At 37.1% G+C, this 22,455-nt stretch overlaps 1 protein-coding gene across 1 annotated transcript; it reads left to right on the top strand.

The window, feature by feature from the left end:
* LOC120346317 (uncharacterized) lies at window positions 1-19,233 on the top strand. Its single transcript, XM_039416027.2, has 11 exons — window positions 1-195; window positions 1,648-1,818; window positions 2,900-3,079; window positions 6,227-6,331; window positions 8,611-8,784; window positions 9,479-9,562; window positions 16,511-16,693; window positions 16,967-17,050; window positions 17,448-17,573; window positions 17,838-18,064; window positions 18,558-19,233. The coding sequence occupies exons 1-11, from the start codon at window positions 150-152 to the stop codon at window positions 18,750-18,752; spliced, it is 1,575 nt and encodes a 524-aa protein (XP_039271961.2). The 5' UTR covers window positions 1-149; the 3' UTR covers window positions 18,753-19,233.
* The last annotated feature ends 3,222 nt before the right edge of the window (window positions 19,234-22,455 follow it).

Raw genomic sequence — 22,455 nt, 5'->3', positions numbered from 1 at the left:
TTATTTATATAACATTATAGTATATTAGCATAATATACCATAAATACGGGAGTCAAAATCATTTCAACCTCAGTTTTTTCATCAAAGAAGATTTATTGACTTGGCTGGAGTTATCAAGCAAATTTGGATTTATTTGTGAAATTAGTAAAATGCTTCTCAATAAGAAGATTGTAGCTGTAGTTATACTGATATGTGGTGAGTGTTCTGTTTTATAATATAACCACAATCTATTACTTAACATTCCAAGCAACTGTGGAATCTAATTAATTTTGTTAAAAGTGTAGTGACAGTAATTGTTTTATGTTTTTTTATGGAAAAGATCCTTGAATTTCATTGTACTGCATTTATTTCACCGAAAAACTAAAATTTTACCCATTTATTGGGTGATTTACCCGAAGTGGTTTGAAGTGTAGAAATATAATGTGATCGACATGTTTTGTAATGACTCATTGCCGGGTACACTTGTTTAATTTTAAATAGACGCACTGGACTTGCTACATCGCAGTGTAGGCAATTTAAAATTATTTTTAATTATCTTGTCATCTTTTTCTGGTCTTGAATAGCATCAATGAAAATTGCCCTGTAGTGTCATAAAAAGTGGTTTGTTTTAGTTTTAGAAATGTAGACTTCAGCAGTATTTTACAAAAAAAATTTGGTATGTCAAATTTACCGTTCACCTTCGTTGTGTGTCAGGCAACCTAATTATCTTTGCTCATCAGTTTAATATTTACTGACATTGCAAATTTGTACCGCAGAGTCGCACTTTTGAATATGCCGACTTGTCCCGTAGATTCATCAAAATCCAGGAACTGTAATTTTCAGTTCTAGATGCTTCTGTACAAAATGTTCGATAAGGAAATAGACTGCAGTATTTAGAACTGCAATTATGGAATGCTTGTAGCAGTATAACAGCATTTTTGTGGTGTCATATCTTGCACAGGTGTAATTAATTGATTTTGTACTTTTGTAGTTTATATTGTCACATCCTGTGTAATATTGTGATTGCTTTTAGATTAGTTTACTTCAGTAAACATGGAATACTTGTCTGATTCCAAGACTGTCGTGGTATATAAGTATAATAAAAACACACTTCACACCTCTAAAACGACGGGCTTACCCATGCTAAAAAAATTCGAATTTACTGCAACCTTAGTTGTGAATCTTCACTGTTTAGCGTTCTGTAACCTGATATACCAGCATGCCACTTCTGAACGGCAGATCGGTGGAAGTCAACTAAGAAAAAAATTTTGTGTTTCCGTCTCGTTATTTGAAGTTCCGCACTAACGCAATTGGCAGGGCACCGCCGATAACAACGACGAATGAACATTCAATGTTTTTTTGCTGGATATCGCTATCTTTTTCTGGATCGCGTAAATCTGATTCGAATTGCTTTGAATAAGATTCGATTCCTAAATCCAAAAGTGTCATCCCTAATACCAGCATAGAAGAAAATTTACAACGCTTTGACCCCTAGGCCATCACGAACTGGACCCCTGGAACATCACGATTTTGCGTTAAACTATGAGTGTGGTGGACATGGTGTTTGAATCCAAGATGTTTGAACCACGTTGGCAAATTTAAGTCCAATTCTTCAACCACTAGGCCATCGTGTTTACTTTAGTAAATTCACCTTTTTTTTATTCAAAGTCGTTTGCCTGGCAACTTCTCAAGATTGTCAAGCAAGGTATGAGGTCGCGGCGAAGTGGGAAGATCCGACGAGAGTGTGCAGAAAAGGTTGTGTAAATGATGCAGATTGTTCGAATGCTAACCATTCTTGCCTGTGTGATGATCTATGTGGATTGTCTTGTTTTAACCCTGGTAGGTAATAGGTATACTTAAATTATGAATCGGTGCTACTGTAGCGTGAACTGCTCCCCAAATTTTCTGAAATATAAATTTTGTCTCTCGACCAATGGCTCAAATTCTAAATGGGATGTCGTATGCTACTTGTCCGAAATTGGATGACTAATATAAAACAATGTGAGAAAGCTGCGCAAGTTTTCTCTCAGCAAGGTTTTGGATTACAACTTCACTTCAATGCGACCGCAGTCGAACATTCTTTTTCCAACTTTCTCTTTCATCCATTTCACTGGCAGGATTCGCCCCTGATATTCCCTTGTCCTGTTGAAGTTGATTAAAGTATGTACGTCGCTGTCTGCCCACGTTTCGTTCCCCATGTTTTGGTTCCCATAGGATCAGTCCATGTACGATTTCTTTCTCGTTTCTATAGCAGTGGCCATTGAATCTAAAGCGTCTCTTCTTTATTATGGTTGTGATGCTTGGTAATTTACCATATAGTGTTTTGTTTGGAATTTTGTCCTGCCATGTTACTCTTTCAACTATTCTAGGCATTTTTGTGTATGCGCCGTTCAGCTTATTGCATGCTGCCTTTGTCAGAGTCCACGTTTCTGATCCATATAAGAGGACAGTTTTTACTGCAACTCTGAAAAACATTATCTTTATTTCTTCCTTCAATCCTGATTTCCAAATTTTTTCTAGTTTGGACAGTGCTGACCAGGCCGTTCCAATTCTGGTATTTATATCCTTTGAGCAGGTATTTACCCATCCTCCCAAATATGGAATACAAAACAAAATAATTGCTGCAACATTTTACGCTGTGATACAATTATTATTGAGCAATACTTTAATATCAAATGACAAGCAAACAATAGCATTAATTAGAAAACGAAATTAGTAACTTTCATGTTTTTGTTGAAAAAACAAGCGAATAATTTAGCGACTCGTGAGTTCAGTGTCAAAGCAAATTGTGGTAGGACACAAATATTGGATATTCAATATTTTGGATATTCAAACAGTAAAATATTTTTAGCATGCTTCATAATTCGATTGTTATTCTCTGTTCTATACGTTATTTAATAGTATATTTTCATTTTTTCAGATGATGAATGTCCCGACTTAACCGGCACCTTGGCTAATGGAGTAGTATGGATGCCAGATGGCCGCAAATATTATGCTAAGGCCAAGCATACTTGCAATGATGGATATTACAGAGTAGGGATAGAAAAGAGAATTTGTAGATCTACAAGGAAATGGAGCCACGTTCAAACTAATTGCACAAGTGAGTATTTTTTGTGTAAATTGAACTACCGTGTATCCTCGCATATAAGCCGACCGTTAAAACGATCAATTTATGAAAATGTGCATATGAGCCGACCCTAGAAATTGCAACATGTCGACTTAGTTGTAGCTTTTGGAATTAAGATAGCATAATGTGGTTTTGTTCAAGTGCGATCAGAGTTATGCGTGTATATACCAAATTTTTAGTTTGATCAGAGTTATGTGCGTATAAGCAGACCACTTCGTTTGTCTTTTATCAGTTTCCAACTCGTCTTACATGCCAGAATTTACAATAACTTATTCCTTCAATAAAATATAGGTTGTTGTACTCTGTTGGCTTTAATCGTGCTAAGCGTTAGGAAAACTCTTGCCACCGGGAAGTGTTGAATGAGTTATATTTTCACTGTTGTATCTATCTTATTATAATGACTAACGATGTGCAAAACGAATTGAAAATTTGTCATCCTAGGCTTTGACATCTGATGTTCAGACATAAAATGTACTCAATAAAAATAAATTAGTAGTCATAACATTGTTTATCTCAAACTATTCAATTTGAGTGAGTTTAAAACATTTTTGTTGATAATGGAAAATTTGTAAAACGACTTCTGAATAAATTTACTCACCAGGTATAAAACCTCTGCGACTAATTTTGCTAAGTTAGAATAAAACTCGCTTAACGATGAATGCCAGGAAATTATTATCTCTGTTGTAACATGTATATTCAAGCAGGCTGCCGAATAGAAATTTATTAATTTTTTTTTTTGTTATTTCCATTTCTTGTCCAGGTGAAGTTTGTCTGTATAGTATATACCTTCAAAAAACTGTGCAACTGGCAGTACAAAGTCAATTAAACAACAGTAGCCGTGTCTTTGCGTCGAATACATTATTAATTATATCAACCAAGATAAATAGTAATCACAAATCATGTTTGAGAAGACTCATGTGGAAAAATAAGCCACCCCTAAAAAATCAAACAAATATAGCCGCCCAGCAAGACTTCCCTCCCCCCAGATAAGTTCGGTCTAGAAAAGCAATTATTCATCTGTAACTGATGACATCACTGGTCATGCTCAGCCATCTGGGAAAATCCAAGTTGTCAGGAATCTAAAAAATTACAGTTAGCAGCGGGTACTTCATATATTGACGTGTTTTAAAGGCACTAATTATATGGGCCACATGTTTTACTGTGTAATTTGGGCTATTGGTACAATGGCCATTGGTTTGCTGACCACTGCTTCAAATCAAAGGTGTGCAACCTTTAAATACAAGAGGCACAAATTATACAGGTTTCAGCGTGTATTTTGGCCTATTGGTATACAACTGCCGAACACTGATTTAGATTTTAAAACGCTTGCTGGTTGAAACCGAAAGTTGGTTGAACTTTTGATGCAGTTGAGAAAACAACGATGACTTTGCGTTTTATGGATAGTAGAAACAGTAATATGATTGATAGTAAATGGACATTCAGCCATGGTGGAGGAGAAAAGCACATATTTAACAAGATTCTGATTGTTATATAGGAGTGTATATGCCCGATGGTGGTATCATTTCTTTATTGAGGGAAAATGTAATTGCTGTGAAAAGATTTTGGCCTACAGGACCGGGATATTCATGTCCTTATTGTAATTTTGTAAAGAGTTTTTGTACATTTGAAACAATGGCTCAATTGCTTCTTCCAAGTTGTGCATATCTTTCTATATATAGATTATTATGTAATTTGATATCTCCTGCCCAGATGAAGTTTGTATGTAATGGACATTTGAAATGACTTTTTTATGGTGTTTTATGGATAGTAATACCAAGAATATGTTTGATAAAAAATGGGCATTCAGCCATGAGGGGACAAGAAAACTTTTTTCTCTGTGCTGGAAATAGGGAATTTCTCTTCAATTTATCAAAAAAATCGTCAATTTACCTGAGTTAAAGTGTGATTTAAGCAAGAAATCATCATTAGCGCCCGACCGAGAATTTTGCGTTTTTCTTGCAAAAGAAATGAAAAATATAACAAAATCTTAAAATCATGCAATGATGACAAAAAATTGCATAAAAAGTACAGTTACACCTTTTCTTGTGCATCACTGAGGTATTTTAAGAATAGCGATTTTCAACGTCTCATATTAGAAATTAACAGTGTCAAGCCACATAGCTGAAGAAAAGTGTGTGCATGGTAAGAAAGAACACTTATTGTAAAGGCCGAAGCTTATGGATATCAATAGCTCCAGTTCAACAGTCTCTGCATTCTGCATTGACTCTAATCATACTTGCTCTTGTGTTTTGCTTTTAGACGGCTCTACAAATTACTGGTGTTTTTATTTTTTAAATCGACGGAACCTTGACTTAATAATGATGAACATATTTTACAAATTACGTATTCCCATACTTTGCTCTCACCGCTAAAACCAGCCATCTATAACATATCAATACATTTAGTTAAATCGCACCTTCAACTACTAAAGCGTGTTGGAAATCAAACGTCGCAAAAGTACCGGTAAAGAATTTTAGCCTAGTCTATCACAGCTATTTCTACACTAATTTTTTATTACTGCAGTTAAACTGAAACTTCTAGGTCTAGGAAGACAAATTGATCATTGAATTATTTGATTTCTCTTCAAATGTCCGAAACATAACTTAAAACGAACAAATATAAATTAAAAATGCGAAAACGAGGCATTGTTTACGACCACGCGACCAAATCTAGTGAGAAAAGTGTCTGGGCGAATGCGTTTGGCAGTCACGTAACTGGCTGATAACTATCGGTAAAATTATCCAATACCGATAGATCAAAAAAAAAAAGGCCGATATATCTGTGGGGTCCTAATCATCGTCATACCAAACATAAATCCCACTGAGAATATGTATGTGTAAAATGGTTGCTGTACTTTTCAATGTGTTATGGTGGTTCACGTAACAGCTCGTCAATTAAGGCTTCCTCAACAATCAAGTTCATTCATCTGAAATGAGTAACTGGTTAACTAATCTCATAAACGACATGAACTTTTAATTAAAGATACCGGGGTTCACCATATGATCGTCGACTTTCTATACCTAGGAATCATTTCGATTCGGCATTGCCTATACACTATATTATACCCTGAGTGAGGTGGTGAGCATAGGATTCTAACCAGTATGTTATTTTATTATTCAGGAGGCTGTGCACCACCTCCAACTGCCAGTGGCGCCTATGCTGACACAGATCCTGACATCCTCGGCTATCAACCTGGGGAAACGGTGACGTACGTTTGTAACACAGGTACATATTTTGAGTTTTTATTCTTATTTGGAGATTAACTTCAAGAGGGAAACTTATCTTTGAGTAAAGAGCGTAAAGGCATTCCAGAAATATGTGTACCATATGGGGGTAACTGATTTTGTTTGCCTACTTGATACATGAAATTGTGTGAAGGGACGGAAGCTAATGGACATTGGTATATTCACTTAGCTTACACAGACTACGGGAGTACCGATGAATCTTCGACAGTATCAAGATTTATCGATGACTTTGTGCCTTCTCCAGATGGAGGTTGGAAATACTCAATATTATACCAGCTTCTGTACTTTCCAGTTGCTTTACCAACTCCCCAAGGTACTTTTGCAACTTTCATGTGACCGATTTTGTCTTCCTTGAACTCAATATTTAACGTTTAAGAGCTTTCGTTGCAACAGATGAAACCGATAGTCCAACGTTATACTCTAAAGATTCACTATTTTGATCAGTGTGTTTATAATCTTCCTCCTCATCATCATAAAACTTTTCTTCAGCCCCTGCAGTTTCACAGTTGACATCTGCTCAAAACTTGTTCATTTTGAACTTCTTTTTGTTTACCAAGTCTGCATGCATGTACAGGTATCACCATTCCAAGGTCTGAGACATCCATTGGCACAAATAACTTATGCCAGACCTCTCAATTGTTCTGAATATGCTTGAACTGAACTTGCTTGTAATATGCTGTGTTACCACTCTCCTAATTTTCATTGCTACGGGTTCCTCTACGCGCTACGGGTTAATTTTTGCTTATACAATGCTCTTTGAATTCAAAATTTTGGAAGATCTCTTTCAGTGAAAACTTCATCGTTTTCTCTTGCAGCGTTCGAATTCCCAGTCTTATATGAATCATTATTATAATGTGAAAGACTGATGCAGTGATGCTTCATATTTTTTAAGGTCTTCACTAATTTGTAATACATTACTACTCAGTTATCTCCAAAGTTTATCACAGTGTTTGCTTTTGTCATGGAATCTTTACTTCAATGAAAATGGTATGTTTTTATTGACCACATCACAAGGTATTTTAACTTTGGTTTCCCCAATTTGAAGCTTTGAATTTCGTCCATCACCAAACTTAAAAAATTTTCTCTTTTTTTTCTGATTGATAAGTCTTTGCAAATGATCAGCAATCCAATTTTTTCCGCATACGGAACCAGTAGATGCTGAATCTAATATTGCATATTCAAATATATCTTTGGTATCCATGTCATTTACCCCTGACATCATACTCTTCAGTAACAAGATTAACTTTACTTTCTTGATGCGAGCAGAACTTTTTAGAATGCATCTTCGAATCACAGATCTGACATCTTGTTGTGGCATGTTTTTATCTTTAGGACAATTTCTCACCCAATGGTGAATTAAACCACAAATAGCACACTCACTGATGGAACCACCTTTTCTCAGTTGATTGTTACCATCTCGACTGTCATAATTGTGCCAAAATTTATTAGAGAAAAATGCCATTTCTTGTTTGACTTCTACAGAAGACGTTGATGCTCCTTCATCCAATCTTTCTTTAACGCTGACTTGTATTCGAGCTTACCCACAGCGAGGACTAATTGTATTTTTTAGTGGCAATATTTGTTACTTTGAGTAATATACATGTCATTACAGTGTCTGGTAATTTCATACCAATTTCCTCATCTTGGAGTCCACAATCAAATCTTGCCAAGTAATCTCCTACAGATTCATTTACAGTTCTTAATAAAAATTCTCAATTTCAGTGTATGCCCCATATGTTTTATCAGCAGTCTCACTTTCAAACACACCATCTAATTCAACAAGTAATGTTGGCATTCCATCATCTTTGTTGAATTCATCGGAGCTTGTTTCTAGGGCATCTTCACTAGTTTTTCCACATAAGCTTGCTTTTTCTTTTCAAGATCTGTAACTTCTTAAGATTCCATTGGTCGTATGGCTTCTCTTCTGTCAACAAAGAAGAATTCTTGTATTCTTGAGAAGTTATTGCGCATCGTCTGCCATCATTTTTTAACTCAGTATAAACGTATAATTAGTAAATGCCGATATATAAACATAAATAACCAAACCAAACCAACGTAACCCCAAGATAAACCAACAGGAATGAGCTCTCAAGTACATATAGCACATGGCTACTTCACCGTCACAGCTGGTTGGTCATAATCAGCCATCTGTGACTAATGCCATCACAGGTCATGCTCAGTCATCTGTGGAAATGCTGGTAGCCAGAAATACAGTAAAGATATAGTTACATCTATTACTAAATTACTCTCTTTTAAAAGGTTTCGAGGGTGCAGGAGATTTTAATGTCACTTGTCAAGCTGATTATGAGTGGTCGACTGTCCAGTTTTATTGCTCAGAAAAGAATTGTGGGGTCCCTCCTACTATTTATAACGGTGGATACAGAGGAACAAGTTTCTTATTCGGCAATACTATTTATTATTATTGTAACACAGGTGAGAGCGCATCTTATTTCACCACATTATCAGATTTTTTATGAACTTTTGAAGTTACAATCGACTACTGAAATGCCAATAGCGTACTGAGACTCATGAACCAAGGGATCAAAATTACATAATTATCCTTGGGGGAGAAGAAAACCAATAAGAGGGGTTAATCATAAGGCGAATCACTACATCCTGTCCGGTTACCAGTCCATGTCGGGTATGGGATTAGTTAGCCAGTTATTTGGTTTGGGAAGCATGGACTTGATTGTGGAATAAGCCGCAAGCAACCAGCGGTTATGCGAACCACTCTACGGTGGCGAGGAGTCCAGCAATCCTCTCGCACATTATTATTCTAACATGGGATTCAAACCTACAACTCACACAGGGTAATCAGAGGTGCGGGGGCGAGCTTATTCCTAACGCTCAGCACGATGCGCCAAATCACCGAACATTAGGATCAAGTGATCATTGAAATTTTTCACAGAAAGGCCGCTGGAACTTACCTATAAATGTATTGAACACTAACAAAAAGGATTTCCATGTGGAAAATTAATGAAAGCTATAAATTCGATAGAAACTATTTATTGTTATTGAGAAGCAATCGATCCACAGACCATGGAAGTTTCAGAACTGCATGATTAGAAACTAGATAAGATATGTTATCTTTCGATATATTTTTATTCATACAAAACCTATTTTTCAGGTTATGATATCTCGGGCACAGCGGTTCGGAGATGCATGGCTGATGGAATATGGATACCCGAAGAAGCCGCGCCAACTTGCATGAGTGAGTAGCTTTGTGTGTAGCAGTGGCGGCGCGTCAATAGGGCCAATTTCTCGGTATAATAAAAAATATTCAAAAAATACCTCAATATCGGTTGCACAGACTGTCTACACTAGCCATATTCTCCCGACATGATTCATTTTTCGCTCGCAAAGCCTTCGCCGAACGTCGACGGGGCGACGCCGATTTTGCCCCGGTTGCTCATTGTATATCGTATTCTCTCTTTTATCTTCCACTCGCCGCGTTTGTCTCCTTTGTTTTCTGTTTCTTTTACTAAATCATCGGGGCCGATCGGGGCTAGCCCCGAAATTATGACGACACAATGCCGATGTTTCTTACAACAACGTGTTGACATATTCACGCATTCCTTCTCGTTCGTTGGTTGCTTGAAGAGTTGATAGTTTCCTCGCCTTCGTTTTTGTCGCTTGTTTCGCTATTTGAATTAGTTAGAGACCTTTAGTCCATTTGCTTTCGATTTTCCACATTCCTTTTAAGCTCCTCACTTCTTTCTGGCTTTGCATTTCTTAGCCTTAGACCTCATATTGAATAAGTATGATGGCCCATCGTTGTCACGCGTAAAATTGAAAATAAAAATAAAAAACTGAAAATAAAAAAATTGTAAAAAAACATAAAAATAATTTAAAAAAAAAAATGAAAATTAAAGAAAAAAAATTAATAAAAACGAAAAAAAAACAAATAAAAAAATTAAAAAAAAAAAAAAAATTAAAAAAAAAAATAAATTTGAATAAAAAGAAAATTTGAATAAAAAGAAAATAAAAAGGTTGACAACGATGGTCCGCCTCGTGGCCCATCGTTGTCACGCGTTTTTATTTTTAGAAAATTTGCTTCTGCTTGGGACCAACGTTGTCAGGCATAATCCTACGCGCACAAATGTGTTCCCTGGGTTTCAAACTCACTACAGATTTTCTTGAGCAATATTCAATATGAAAATGTTCTATAAATTCTCCATGCTACAAGTTCAACAAGAAGTAAAATTTTTATAATAATGATAAGAGAATATAGAATTGAATACAAAAGTTCGGAAAATTTGTTTTTACGTGTATAAGGTAATTTAATTGGAGAATGCTGCTTAACTACTCAGTTGTCGCGATGCCGGTACCGTACCGTCTTACGAAATACCGATAGTCGGTTATAGTCGCCCTGCCCCATACCGTACAGCCGTAACGTACCGATCCAGACAAATAATAAATCGCCCGTGCTCAACCATTTATTTCAATCGTTACCTCTCCTCACTATATTCTACTAGGATCGAGGTATGGATTGAAATAAATGGTTGAGCACGGGCGATTTATCATTTGTCTGGATCGGTACGTTACGGCTGTACGGTATGGGGCAGGCGCAGAGAGTGTTTCAGTAGACTATATTCTACGAGACTATCCGTATCTCCCATTCTTTCACGAGTGATTGCATGGTTACCGGTACGGTCAGACGGTACCGTACCGGCATCGCACGAGTGTCTGAGCAGTTAAGCAGCATTTTCCAATTAAATTACCTTCTACACGTAAAAACAAATTTTCGTATCCAATTCTATATTCTCTTATCACTATTATAAATATATTGCTTGTGGTTGAACTTGTAGCATGGAGAATTTATAGAACATTTTCATGTTGAACTTATTGGATATTGCTCATGAAAATCAGTAGTGAGTTAGAAACCCAGGAAACACGTTTGTGCGTGTAGGATTAAGCCTGACAACGTTGGTCCCAAGTCTTGAATCACTTAGTATTTTTTTATTTTCGCTTTTTCATTTTTTTATTTTTTTATTTTACACATGACAACGATGGGCCACCATAAATAAGGTTGATGCACTACTTCGCACTCCGTTTTCGCAGCTGCAGCTGGAACAAAAATTAGAGGTACAACGTCTTGGGCCTTATCAACAAAAAAATTGTTCACTGGAACAATCCCATGACGGAGGAAAGCGTCGGCGTACATTCTGCGCAGAAACTTGGTATAAAAAACACGAATGGTTGTGTTACAGCGAGGACAAAAATGCACTTTTTTGTTTTTATTGCTTACTTTTTGCTACCGCCCGTGACTCTCACGTTGGTGTAAATTTGGTTTTAGAGATCTTAAACATCTTTCCGAGCGTGCCAGGGATCATCAATCTTCTATGGAGCATCTGGACAATGCAGTAAAATACCGAACATTCGGAAATGTTAATATTGCAGCACAGTTGGATGAAGGACGCGCGGTTTCTATTCGTCGGCACAAACAAAACGTCGAGAAAAACCGCCATGTTCTCGGTCGATTGATAGATGTTTTGAAGTTCATTGGTTGTCACGAGCTGTCCTTCCGTGGGCACGATGAACGGGCTGGCTCTTCTAATAGAGGGGTATTTTTGGATATGGTGGAATACACCGCATCCCTAGATACAGTATTGAGAGATCATCTTGATGCCGCAACTGTTTCGAAAGGGACATCTAAGGATTTCCAAAATGATTTGCTCGACTCAATGTATAAAATTTATTTACAACATTTGGCTCTGGAAATTGAGAATTGCCAGTTCCTTTCGATTCAGTCTGACGAGACAACTGACATCACGTGCGTTTCCCAACTGGCTGTGATTTTTCGGTTTGTGAAAGATGGTAAACCTACCGAGAGATTTCACAGCTTTGTACCAATGATCGCACGGCTTGCGAGATATCGGCTGTACTGAAAGAAGTGTTACAGCCTTACAACGCGAAGTCGAAATTGATAGCTCAAACTTATGACGACGCGGCAGTCATGAGTGGGTCGAAACATGGTGTTCAAGTTTATATAAAAGAAGATTTTCCTCATGCGCATTTTTTACATTGTTATGCACACCAATTTAACCTCGTTATTAAAAATATGTGTATGTGTCTTGATACCCCTCTCGTCCGTATATTTTTTGCAAATGTTTCGGGGTTTTCTTCATTTTTTTCCGTTTCGCCGAAGCGCTCTGACCTCTTCGCCAGATATGTAGCCGCCGTCTCCCAGCTTGTGCACCAACACGTTGGAACTTCCAATCACGCGTGGTGCAGGGCGTGTCCGAAATTAGGTCTGAGCTCATTGAGTGTTTCAATGGCATTCAGAGCACTCCGGTTTGGGACGAACGCTCTGTGAGGGAGGCGGCAGGTCTAAAGCGTCTGCTAGAAGATGGTGAGTTTTCATTTTTTCTCCCTTTTTTTTCCACAATATTCTATCACGTGTATGTATTATACGGCACATTGCAGTCAAGGCTAATGGATGGAGCGTCTGTGCAGTCGTGTATTTCAGACTTCTGCGATGCTTTATCTCGTATCTGGGATACAATAAAATACGACGACACATGGAGTGCTTCTTTACGCTGCGGGCAAACAACGCAGCGTTTGATTTTGTCTGCAAAGGAATGCTGTAACATTCTGGTGAATCAAATAGGCGATCGTCTGCGCACTGAACACCTTGCCGCGTTCTCTTTGATGAACCCCAAAAATTTTTCAAAATTTGCACGTCAATTTCCCATCCATTTGTTGACTACTGTCTCCAAATTTTACCCCATGATAAACGTGGGTAAATTGGGAAATGAACTGCGATGTATATACACCAATCAAACTTTTTTGAACATCACAGCAACTTGCGCGCTCTATGGGTGCCTCATAGATAACACTCTAGTAACTACATTTGCGGCGTCTGCAAAATTTCTGGACATCATTTTGACGACGCCTATTTCTTCCGCCGACGCAGAGCAAACATTCAGCACGCTGAAGCGTATTAAAACGTATCTCAGAAACACAATGAAGCAAGATAGATTAAATTCCTTGGCTGTTTTATCCATTCACAGAGACGTTATTTCTGGGATGCATGACTTTAACCAGCGCGTTATTGAGCATTTTGCTTCCAAGAAACCGCGGCGTGTCGCATATATGTTCAAGCAGTAGAAGTCTAGCAGCATATATATCTATGAGTGAGCGACGCATGTCCTTATCTTCGCATTAACTTTCTTTTCTTCATAGTAACGTTTTAAACCTTATTTTAGGTTTTGTCTGCTTTCCCGAAGTTTCTGTTAATATGTCATTGTAATATTGCCTTTCCTTTTGAAAGAGGTTTCAAAATAAACTATGTCTATATTTATCAATTCCTTGACTTGGACCGGTTTTAAAGACACTTTCTTATCGTTAAAAATTGTCGCTTTTGCCGATTGGTTGTTACCGATGGAATGGTTTTTATACTCATAAAATGATGGGAGAACTTACAGCGCTCATCCTGTCCCCGTAGATGGGGGTGACTTGGTCCCGCAGTAGCTTGCCCCGGTTGTCAAAATGACCACGCGCCGCCACTGGTGTGTAGTGTAGGTCTTTTTGAAACTACCAGGATAAATTAAATGGAATGTTCATAGTTAAATACTATTAAATATTTCAACCAGTGTTCACTCTAAGGAAATTATGAGTGCGAAGGTGTTTCGCAGTTGAAAAATAAGTATGTCGATGGTTCTGGTCGATTTTTACGAGTTATGTGCCATGGCTTCTGTTTCAACTTTTTCAAATATACTAATATACTTTAGTACCTAAATATACTTTCAGGTACTAAAAAAGTGATTATATCTAGGGGTGTCCAATAGAGTCCCAAATTATTCGGTTAATTTAAGAACAATCGATGCGTATGAAAATATAAAATAAACAAACCACACTCTGCAAAAATTTTCAAATCCACTTTTCGTGTGTGAATAACGCTCGTCCTGTGCATAGCTGGTTTCCCGATATTCTTCTCGCCTTTATTTTCAGCGTGAAAACTTTATGTTGCAATCGCCTAATGCCCGATGGTATGATATTAGCCGTATCATATATACTTCTAACTTAAAGGTTATCATCGGAAATCAAGAATTGAAATTACATTTTCGAGGCAATTTAGTGTCGTCAGAAAATGATCGTTCAATCCGTAGTTGTTCAATTAGTAGTCTTTACTTAGTTAGAATCAACTTTCATCTTCGACAATTATACACCCAATACATTTTGATGGTTGTTGCGCTGCAATAATAAGGATGATCATGAAACATACCTTACAATCAATCTACAACCACCATACATACAATTTTAAATTCCTCGCCAACGGTTTTAGGTATCATAATAATTTTGGAATCATTTTGTTACAAAATTTCCTTTTGTCATACGTCTTCAAAGTATATTTTGCATGCCTAATTTTAAATTAGTTGGCAGTAACCATATCGCACTATCCGACATGCTGCATACCCAGTATGAAAAATATTTGCATCCCGATGACACTTGCTGCTTTTCCATATATCACATCCATTTGAGATATAATCGATTATGCATGAAAGCAATCTCACATGTGGCATCGGTTAGATGTGTATGAAATGTAAAACACCTATTTTTGTATTTCAATATTAATAAAATTGAATTTCCTTTTCCGTCCCTTTATACTCCTATTATAATATTAATAGTGATTGCGTCTTGAGTTTGTGAAATTCAGAAATTTAAATGTTATATGTTCTATATGCATATAACACTTCTTTGGAGTGGCCAAAGAAAACAACACGTAACCGCTTTTCGGCGTCATGGTTAAATTCGTTTTATGAGTGTTTTAAAAAGAGGAAAAAACTGGATCACAGTCTACAATTTACATACTTTTTGCTGATTATGCAATCGTTATTATTGAAGGTTTTTTTCGACCGAAAAATATATAGGCGTGCTGTGATGGATTTTTAGGGCACATTTTTCTGATTTTTTCACAATTAGCAATTTCTTCAGAAAAAGTTCATACACAAAAACGAATGAGTACTGAATATGCAGATACTGCACGCACGCGTACAAAAAATTTCAATCTTTCAATGAGCTCGGCTCTGTAGCGACACAAAAAATTGTATTTTTCATGTTTCATTCAATTTTGTAATTTGATTATATAATTGTACCCGGGGTAAATTTTCACAATTTAGTCAAATTTCGTCCGTATCATACAATACAGATCTAAGCCTGCCAAAATTTTAATCGCAAGTGTTACAATATACACAAAAACCTTGCCAAGCATCTGGGCGTTCATAACCGAATAGTTGTATAATTCTATCTCGCGATTGGTCTCGAACATTTTCGAATCATTTTTAGATCCCGAATTGCTTAATTGAACAGGAAGTTTATCTATTGATTTAGACCAAGGGTCTCCAACACGCGGCCCGCGGGCCGCATGCGGCCCACCAGCAAATTTTTTGCGGCTCGCGTCATGGTTGGGATTTTTCCACAAAAAAACTAAAATAGTACGATGTCAACTATTAGTAGGTTTTATCGTGTCATTTATCATCAAGAGTCCGGTCCGACAAACTGTAAAAAGTCAAGCAAAATTCCCCCCTGTTGTCCACGTTCATGTTTTATTATATTGATATAATGCAATTATAAATGCGATAATTTCTTTCCGCATGTTCATTGTGACGAAATAAACAAGTTTCGGTCAGTCCATTGTACCCGAAGAAAGGTTTCCAAAGCTAATTGCACATTTACTTTGCATACCTGCTATTTTCGGCAGTCCTTATATTTGCGAGCATTTTTTTTTCTTCGACTATGAAAGTTAGCAAGTCAGCCCTCCGCACACGACTAACGGACGAGTATTTGCGTCTTGTCCTGAGACTAGCACACCAACGCAAAATAAGGCCAGACACCGAGACTAAATATCCAGCACATGTGAATGAATATGTTTCATGTCTCGTTTGCTGTAAGATTCAAGTGTAATTTCAACACAATACATTCAGATAGCCATTTTTCTACCTAATTTCTTGGTTTGCGGCCCGCGTGGTCAATAAATTTCAAAAAGTGGCCCGCGGCATGTTTTGAGTTGGAGACACCTGATTTAGACGAAGCTTTGATATCTGTTGATAAATGGGATCAGAGTTTGATAAACATTCATTTTCAAATTTCCAGTAGTCTAGGGTTATTCCTGCCAGAGAGCTGTTCAGAAAATCAGCGAACTCATTTATTTCATCAGAAAATTGTGAATGTATCAAATTCGAACAATCTGCAAGATACACAGACCTTCGTGACAGCGATCTTCAACATTCTCGGCAAATTAATGAGTTGATTGGAAAGTATGAAAAGCAATCTACTGAGATTGGTGAACTTTGGAAGATAAATGCAGAGCAATCATCTGAGATCAGAGAGTTAAAGAAAGGTTGATAAATGTTGTAATGTTGTTTAATATGAAAATACTTAGAATAGAATTTTGACATTAAATTATTGGATTGTGACTCAATGGCCATCTTTTACATGTGTCAAATTTCAAAAACACTGCTGTATCCACATCTAGTTATGTCCTGTTTCATACTTTGTACTGATGATTGGTGCAAGGGTGACTCGAAACACTTTTTAAATTTTTCACAAGAGATTAAATAAAATGTTTCAAGGATTAATGCAGCTAAACCTGATATTTTTATTACTGTACTAGATTTGATTGAAGTTCAAGAAAGAAATGATGAGTTGGAGGGAAAATTGAATGAACAAAATAAAACAAATATTGAGATGAAGAATGGTAATAACTGTGTTACTTGGTATATTTGAAGCATTTCTCGGCGTCGAATAAACGTTGGAATTACAAAATGCTAATGCAAAGTTACAATATTATGAGCTTGGATACCTGAATAATCAGTAAAATATTAATGTTTGTTTGCCATTTAAAATGACTACACGAGTATGCATAGTCGTCGTTACAGAAGTTACTTAAATTTTTGGATACAATTAAATGCGGACATAATTTCGAGTGCTTAATTTGTTTTAAATTTCGTAGAAGTTATTAAGGAATTTCTTGATTTTGTGTCACTCTGTATTATTAGAATGTGAACAAAGACGAGGTGAACATTTTGACATTGTAAAGTTGAAATGCAAAATAAACTATACCCAACCATTCATCCGATTATTGTTATATTCAGCGATATCTCGAATTGAACAAAAAATGGTTGAAACGGAGAAGTCTTCGCATCTTCGAACTCCATCAAGACAGATCCCCAAAACAACAACAATCACTCAAACAACATTGAGGACAACTTTTCCCCCAGGTAAAATATAGGTTCAGTATATCCGAGTAATAATAGATACTGTTAAAGGTTTCAATGTTCCGAAATATTCTTCTTCATAAATGCATATCATGTTATACCTCAAGTTTGCAAGTATCAACCCAACTGATCAAGAAAATTTTTATTTCTAAATATCGGAGTAACAAGGTGAGGCTCAGTGCTTCCTGGACAAAGAATAATTTACCCTTATTTTTGAATAGCTTCCTAATGTAATTTCATGCCAAAATATCATTCGATCCATTTCAGAAAATTGCGAATTGAAGATTGAAAATATCTGTTATTTCGCTGTGCTGAACCCAACTCAAAGAATTAACTACAGCGAAGCATTTAAGATTTGTAAGAAACGTAACGCAGATGTTGGTTCGATTCGAGATGAAGGATCAAACAATGCGATTATGGATTACTTGAGAAGGAATATCCCTACTGTAAATAGGTTGCTCTATATATGGACTGGAATCCACTTTGATCCCATGGTTAGTGTTCTAAAGATGTTCTATTCATACTCGTAAAATATAGGAATCTGTTATTGGCCGGATAAAGTACGAGCATGCCCAGATCCAATGCTACGACAGCCCTTTGAAATTTGAAAAAAAAACAGACATTTTTAACTGTCTTTGTATACATTAGTACACTCGAAATGACTCATCTGTCCTGAAGGTTGCAATGAAATCATGTGGGCCAGTTTAAATAGGAGTATGCTAAATGTCGGATCCTTCTTGTTTAATACTGCTGGTTGCATTTATTAACACATCAATTACGGCGGAACACTGTGGTTATTGCCGTGTTTTCAAAACGCCCATACGTTCATGCAGAAATATATTCCATAAGTTAAATTCATAATGAATGTGTAGTTTTGGAGAAACCAATCATTGTAAGCTCGAACATGGAGATTTACTTCACGGCATATGAGAGTTGAACAAACGTAACCCAGTGATAGTCTTATATTCATTTTTTGTTTGTTCTTAGACCCGTGACGTCACTCCGGCTGATTCATTCATACAATGGTATTCAAGTTATCCAAACATGGGAATCGATCATAGAGATTTCTCAAACGTTTACCTTTCCATACATGTCCTCCCGACTTTCTTACATCAGGGAATGGGGAATACTCGTCCTACCCGGAAAATGCAAGGAGTTATTTGTGAGATCCTGATCCAATGAGACGTCTGCCAGGTTGTATTTTGCTCTTCTGGATCTATCATCATTAAAATAAAAATCATTGAATCCCGGTGAAGTCTTTACAATTGACATTTCAATTAGATTAAACTGTTGACAAGAATTTATATCAATATTTTAAACAGTCATTCAACTGTTAGATTATTTTGTCTTTGTACATCAACTTTTTTGAATTATGAAAGTATAAATGTGAAATTCAGTTATTCAAAAGTTTAATTTGGATAATTATAATTTACAAAATTTGGAATAGAAAAAATTACGAACCTGCTTTTTCGATTCGAAATAAATTTAGTTTTCATGTGATATACTTTTTGTTGATCTCTCGTCGGTTTTTCAAAGAAACCAGGATAAGCTAAACAATAGTTCAGACTCGTTGAATTAAGACAGCTTATCATTGATTATACACATAGGAGGTAGGCTGATAAGTTTTCTTTTCATAATAATTGAATAAATGGACAATGTATTATGACGCCTATCCGCTAAGAATGTTTGACTTTCGCACAAGTTAGCTTACATTGGAAGCCAGCAAAGACACCTCGTTCACACAATGAGTTTGCAGGACTTTTCGCTGTTACATCACGGTTTACTTGTCACTACGAAAAAAAACGGGTTCGTATGGGAAGATTGCTGCAATCTTAACTGGGCACCGGGTCGAGGATAGGAAGATTGAGGGAGATAGGGCAGTTGGTCGAGGGTAAAAAGGCTGAGGGATATAGAACATTGGCTCAAAGACAGGAAGGCTGAGGAAGATGGGCATAGGGTCGAAGATGTGAAGATATAGGAAAATAGGGTAGAGGGTCGAAGACAGGAAGGCTGACGGAGGTGTACTGGGTAGAAAATGAAAAGTCTGATTTGAAGACTGAAGGAGATTGGGTAGTGGTTCGAAGGTTTGAGGACAAAACGGTTAGGGGAAATAGGGCAGTCGGTCGAGAGTAAGAAGGCTGAGGGAGATAGAGCAGTCGGTCGAGGACGAGAAGGCTGAGGGAAATTAGATAGGTCCGGGGATAGGAAGGCTGTTGAAGAATGTTTGACTTTCGCACAAGTTAGCTTACATTGGAAGCCAGCAAAGACACCTCGTTCACACAATGAGTTTGCAGGACTTTTCGCTGTTACATCACGGTTTACTTGTCACTACGAAAAAAAACGGGTTCGTATGGGAAGATTGTTGCAATCTTAACTGGGCACCGGGTCGAGGATAGGAAGATTGAGGGAGATAGGGCAGTTGGTCGAGGGTAAAAAGGCTGAGGGATATAGAACATTGGCTCAAAGACAGGAAGGCTGAGGAAGATGGGCATAGGGTCGAAGATGTGAAGATATAGGAAAATAGGGTAGAGGGTCGAAGACAGGAAGGCTGACGGAGGTGTACTGGGTAGAAAATGAAAAGTCTGATTTGAAGACTGAAGGAGATTGGGTAGTGGTTCGAAGGTTTGAGGACAAAACGGTTAGGGGAAATAGGGCAGTCGGTCGAGAGTAAGAAGGCTGAGGGAGATAGAGCAGTCGGTCGAGGACGAGAAGGCTGAGGGAAATTAGATAGGTCCGGGGATAGGAAGGCTGTTGAAGATAGGCAGTGGGTCGAGAAGGTGAAGGCCGAGGGAGATAGGTCAGTGGGTCCAGGACAGGGTGAGATAGAGCAGAGTGATAGGGCACTCGGTCGAGGACAGTAAGGCTTAGAGAGATAGAGCAGTGGGCCGAGGATTGGACAGTTGGGAAAGATAGAGGACTCGGTTGAGGATAGGGAGGCCGAGAGAGATAGGGCAGTGGGTTGAGGATAGGAAGGACGAGAAAGATAGGGCTGTGGTTTGAGCATGAGAAAGCGTGGGCTGATAGAGATAGGGTACTGGGTCAGGGATAGGAAGGCTGAGAAAGATAAGACAGGGACTGGGTCGAGGGCTGTTCATATTGGGGACCTCCGGAAGTATGCGCACCAAGATGGCGCACAACCTGAACTCAGGTTGTGTACCAGGTTAGGGTTCAGGTTATGCGACATCTTGGTGCGCATACTTCAGGAGCACCCAATAGTATTACAAACTTGTAGCCAATAAAACTAATGCATCATCTTAAAATATCACCGCTATTCGATTTATTTCTTGTATATACATATTCAAATAAATCTGCTTTTGCAATGTAATCACTGGCACTTCAGAGGTGATTTTAATCAAAAACGAATTTTTGACAGACTTGCGTAGACAATTTTATTTTTATTATAAAAAATGCAAAGCACTTTGCAAAATAGCATTTCGTTCTGAAATATGTCACTGAAATGCAATGAAAAAAATAGCACTTCAAACTGTGCTGAGGTAGAAAATCGAACACATTAATCCAGTCAAAGAAATTAACTACCATCCAAGTCAATTTAAAGACAACCCTGGGTAAACGAAAATTTCAAATTCGACTCCAGTATAAAGAATATTTTGGATCTAAAAGAAACGAGCGGTCAGAGCAAAAACTTAGAATTGTTATCTCCGTTGCTGCTGCCTCGCTGTTTCCGTCGGCTACATTTCTTTCTTTTTTGTAACTAACTACGTCTAAGTTGCAATTTACACACAGCTTCAGGGCTTCTTGTTTACAAAATTAACTACAAAATTTAAAATGATATATTACCTAAAAGATTGGGTATATTTAATGTCTGCTTTGGCAGTATATGCCCTCTTGTATATTTAAATACCTTTGCGTTAAATTTTAATACTATATGTAAACCTATACTCTAAATTTATTGCGTTTTTTTTTTTCAAAAATAGAATATTGCTAAAACGTAAAATTAATTCAGCGTTTATCTTTCAATGAACGTCACGCAATATTATTTATCTTATAAAGATCCGAAACTGCGTCACGACATAAATGCGCGTATGCTTCTTAGTATTTGCTTCTATATATATATCCGAGCGCGGGAATTTTTAGGCATAAAAGCGAGGCGACGAATACGTATCAGTATAGTTTGATATCGATTGCATAAAGACAAGTAGCTGATGTGATAGATAAATGAATTTTCGAAGTTTTGAATAAAGGGTTTTGAACTTGGTAATTTCTAGACGTAATTGAAGGACATTTTTAAAAGTAGAATTGATCCTGAAACCGTTTTCCAATACGGATTGTATTTCAACTGAATACAAATTATAATAAATCTTACTTTGCCTTATGAGTCCAGGTATACAGTATAAAAAAGTTGACCTATATGAATATAATTTATAAAAAGTAAATTTATTAGGTTACCGATTAAATTAGTGCGGGACGGTTGTTGTAGCGGCCTCAGATTGGCACTGTAAAGGTTATATAAACATATGCGGAGTTGAGGAGATTCGTAGGATAGGATTTAAATATTTATACCGGGGGAGAGGAAAGCCCATTAGACGGTTTAATCATATGGCGAACCACGGCCTCTCGTCCGGTTACCACTCCAGGTCGGGTATGGGATTAGTTAGCCAGATATTTTTTTCTATACTCTATGTCAGGGGTGGCCAACCTTTCACATACCATGCGCCACGTTTTAAACATAATATTTCAGATGCGTCGTAAATCTCTTGTATTCCCACGCCTAATGTCCTCTTCTTGTTGAAATTATATAAATTTATAATACACACACATATATACACACGTATATGTAGTTTTTACAATTTACAACTTCACATGAATAAAAATTAAGCAAGGAAGTATAATAAATAAAACTGATCAATTTTATTTAAGTACCGCC

Source organism: Styela clava, chromosome 8 (genome assembly GCF_964204865.1).
Source record: "Styela clava chromosome 8, kaStyClav1.hap1.2, whole genome shotgun sequence".
In the NCBI taxonomy this organism is placed as follows: domain Eukaryota; kingdom Metazoa; phylum Chordata; class Ascidiacea; order Stolidobranchia; family Styelidae; genus Styela; species Styela clava.
This window is presented reverse-complemented; position numbering and strand designations above follow the sequence as displayed.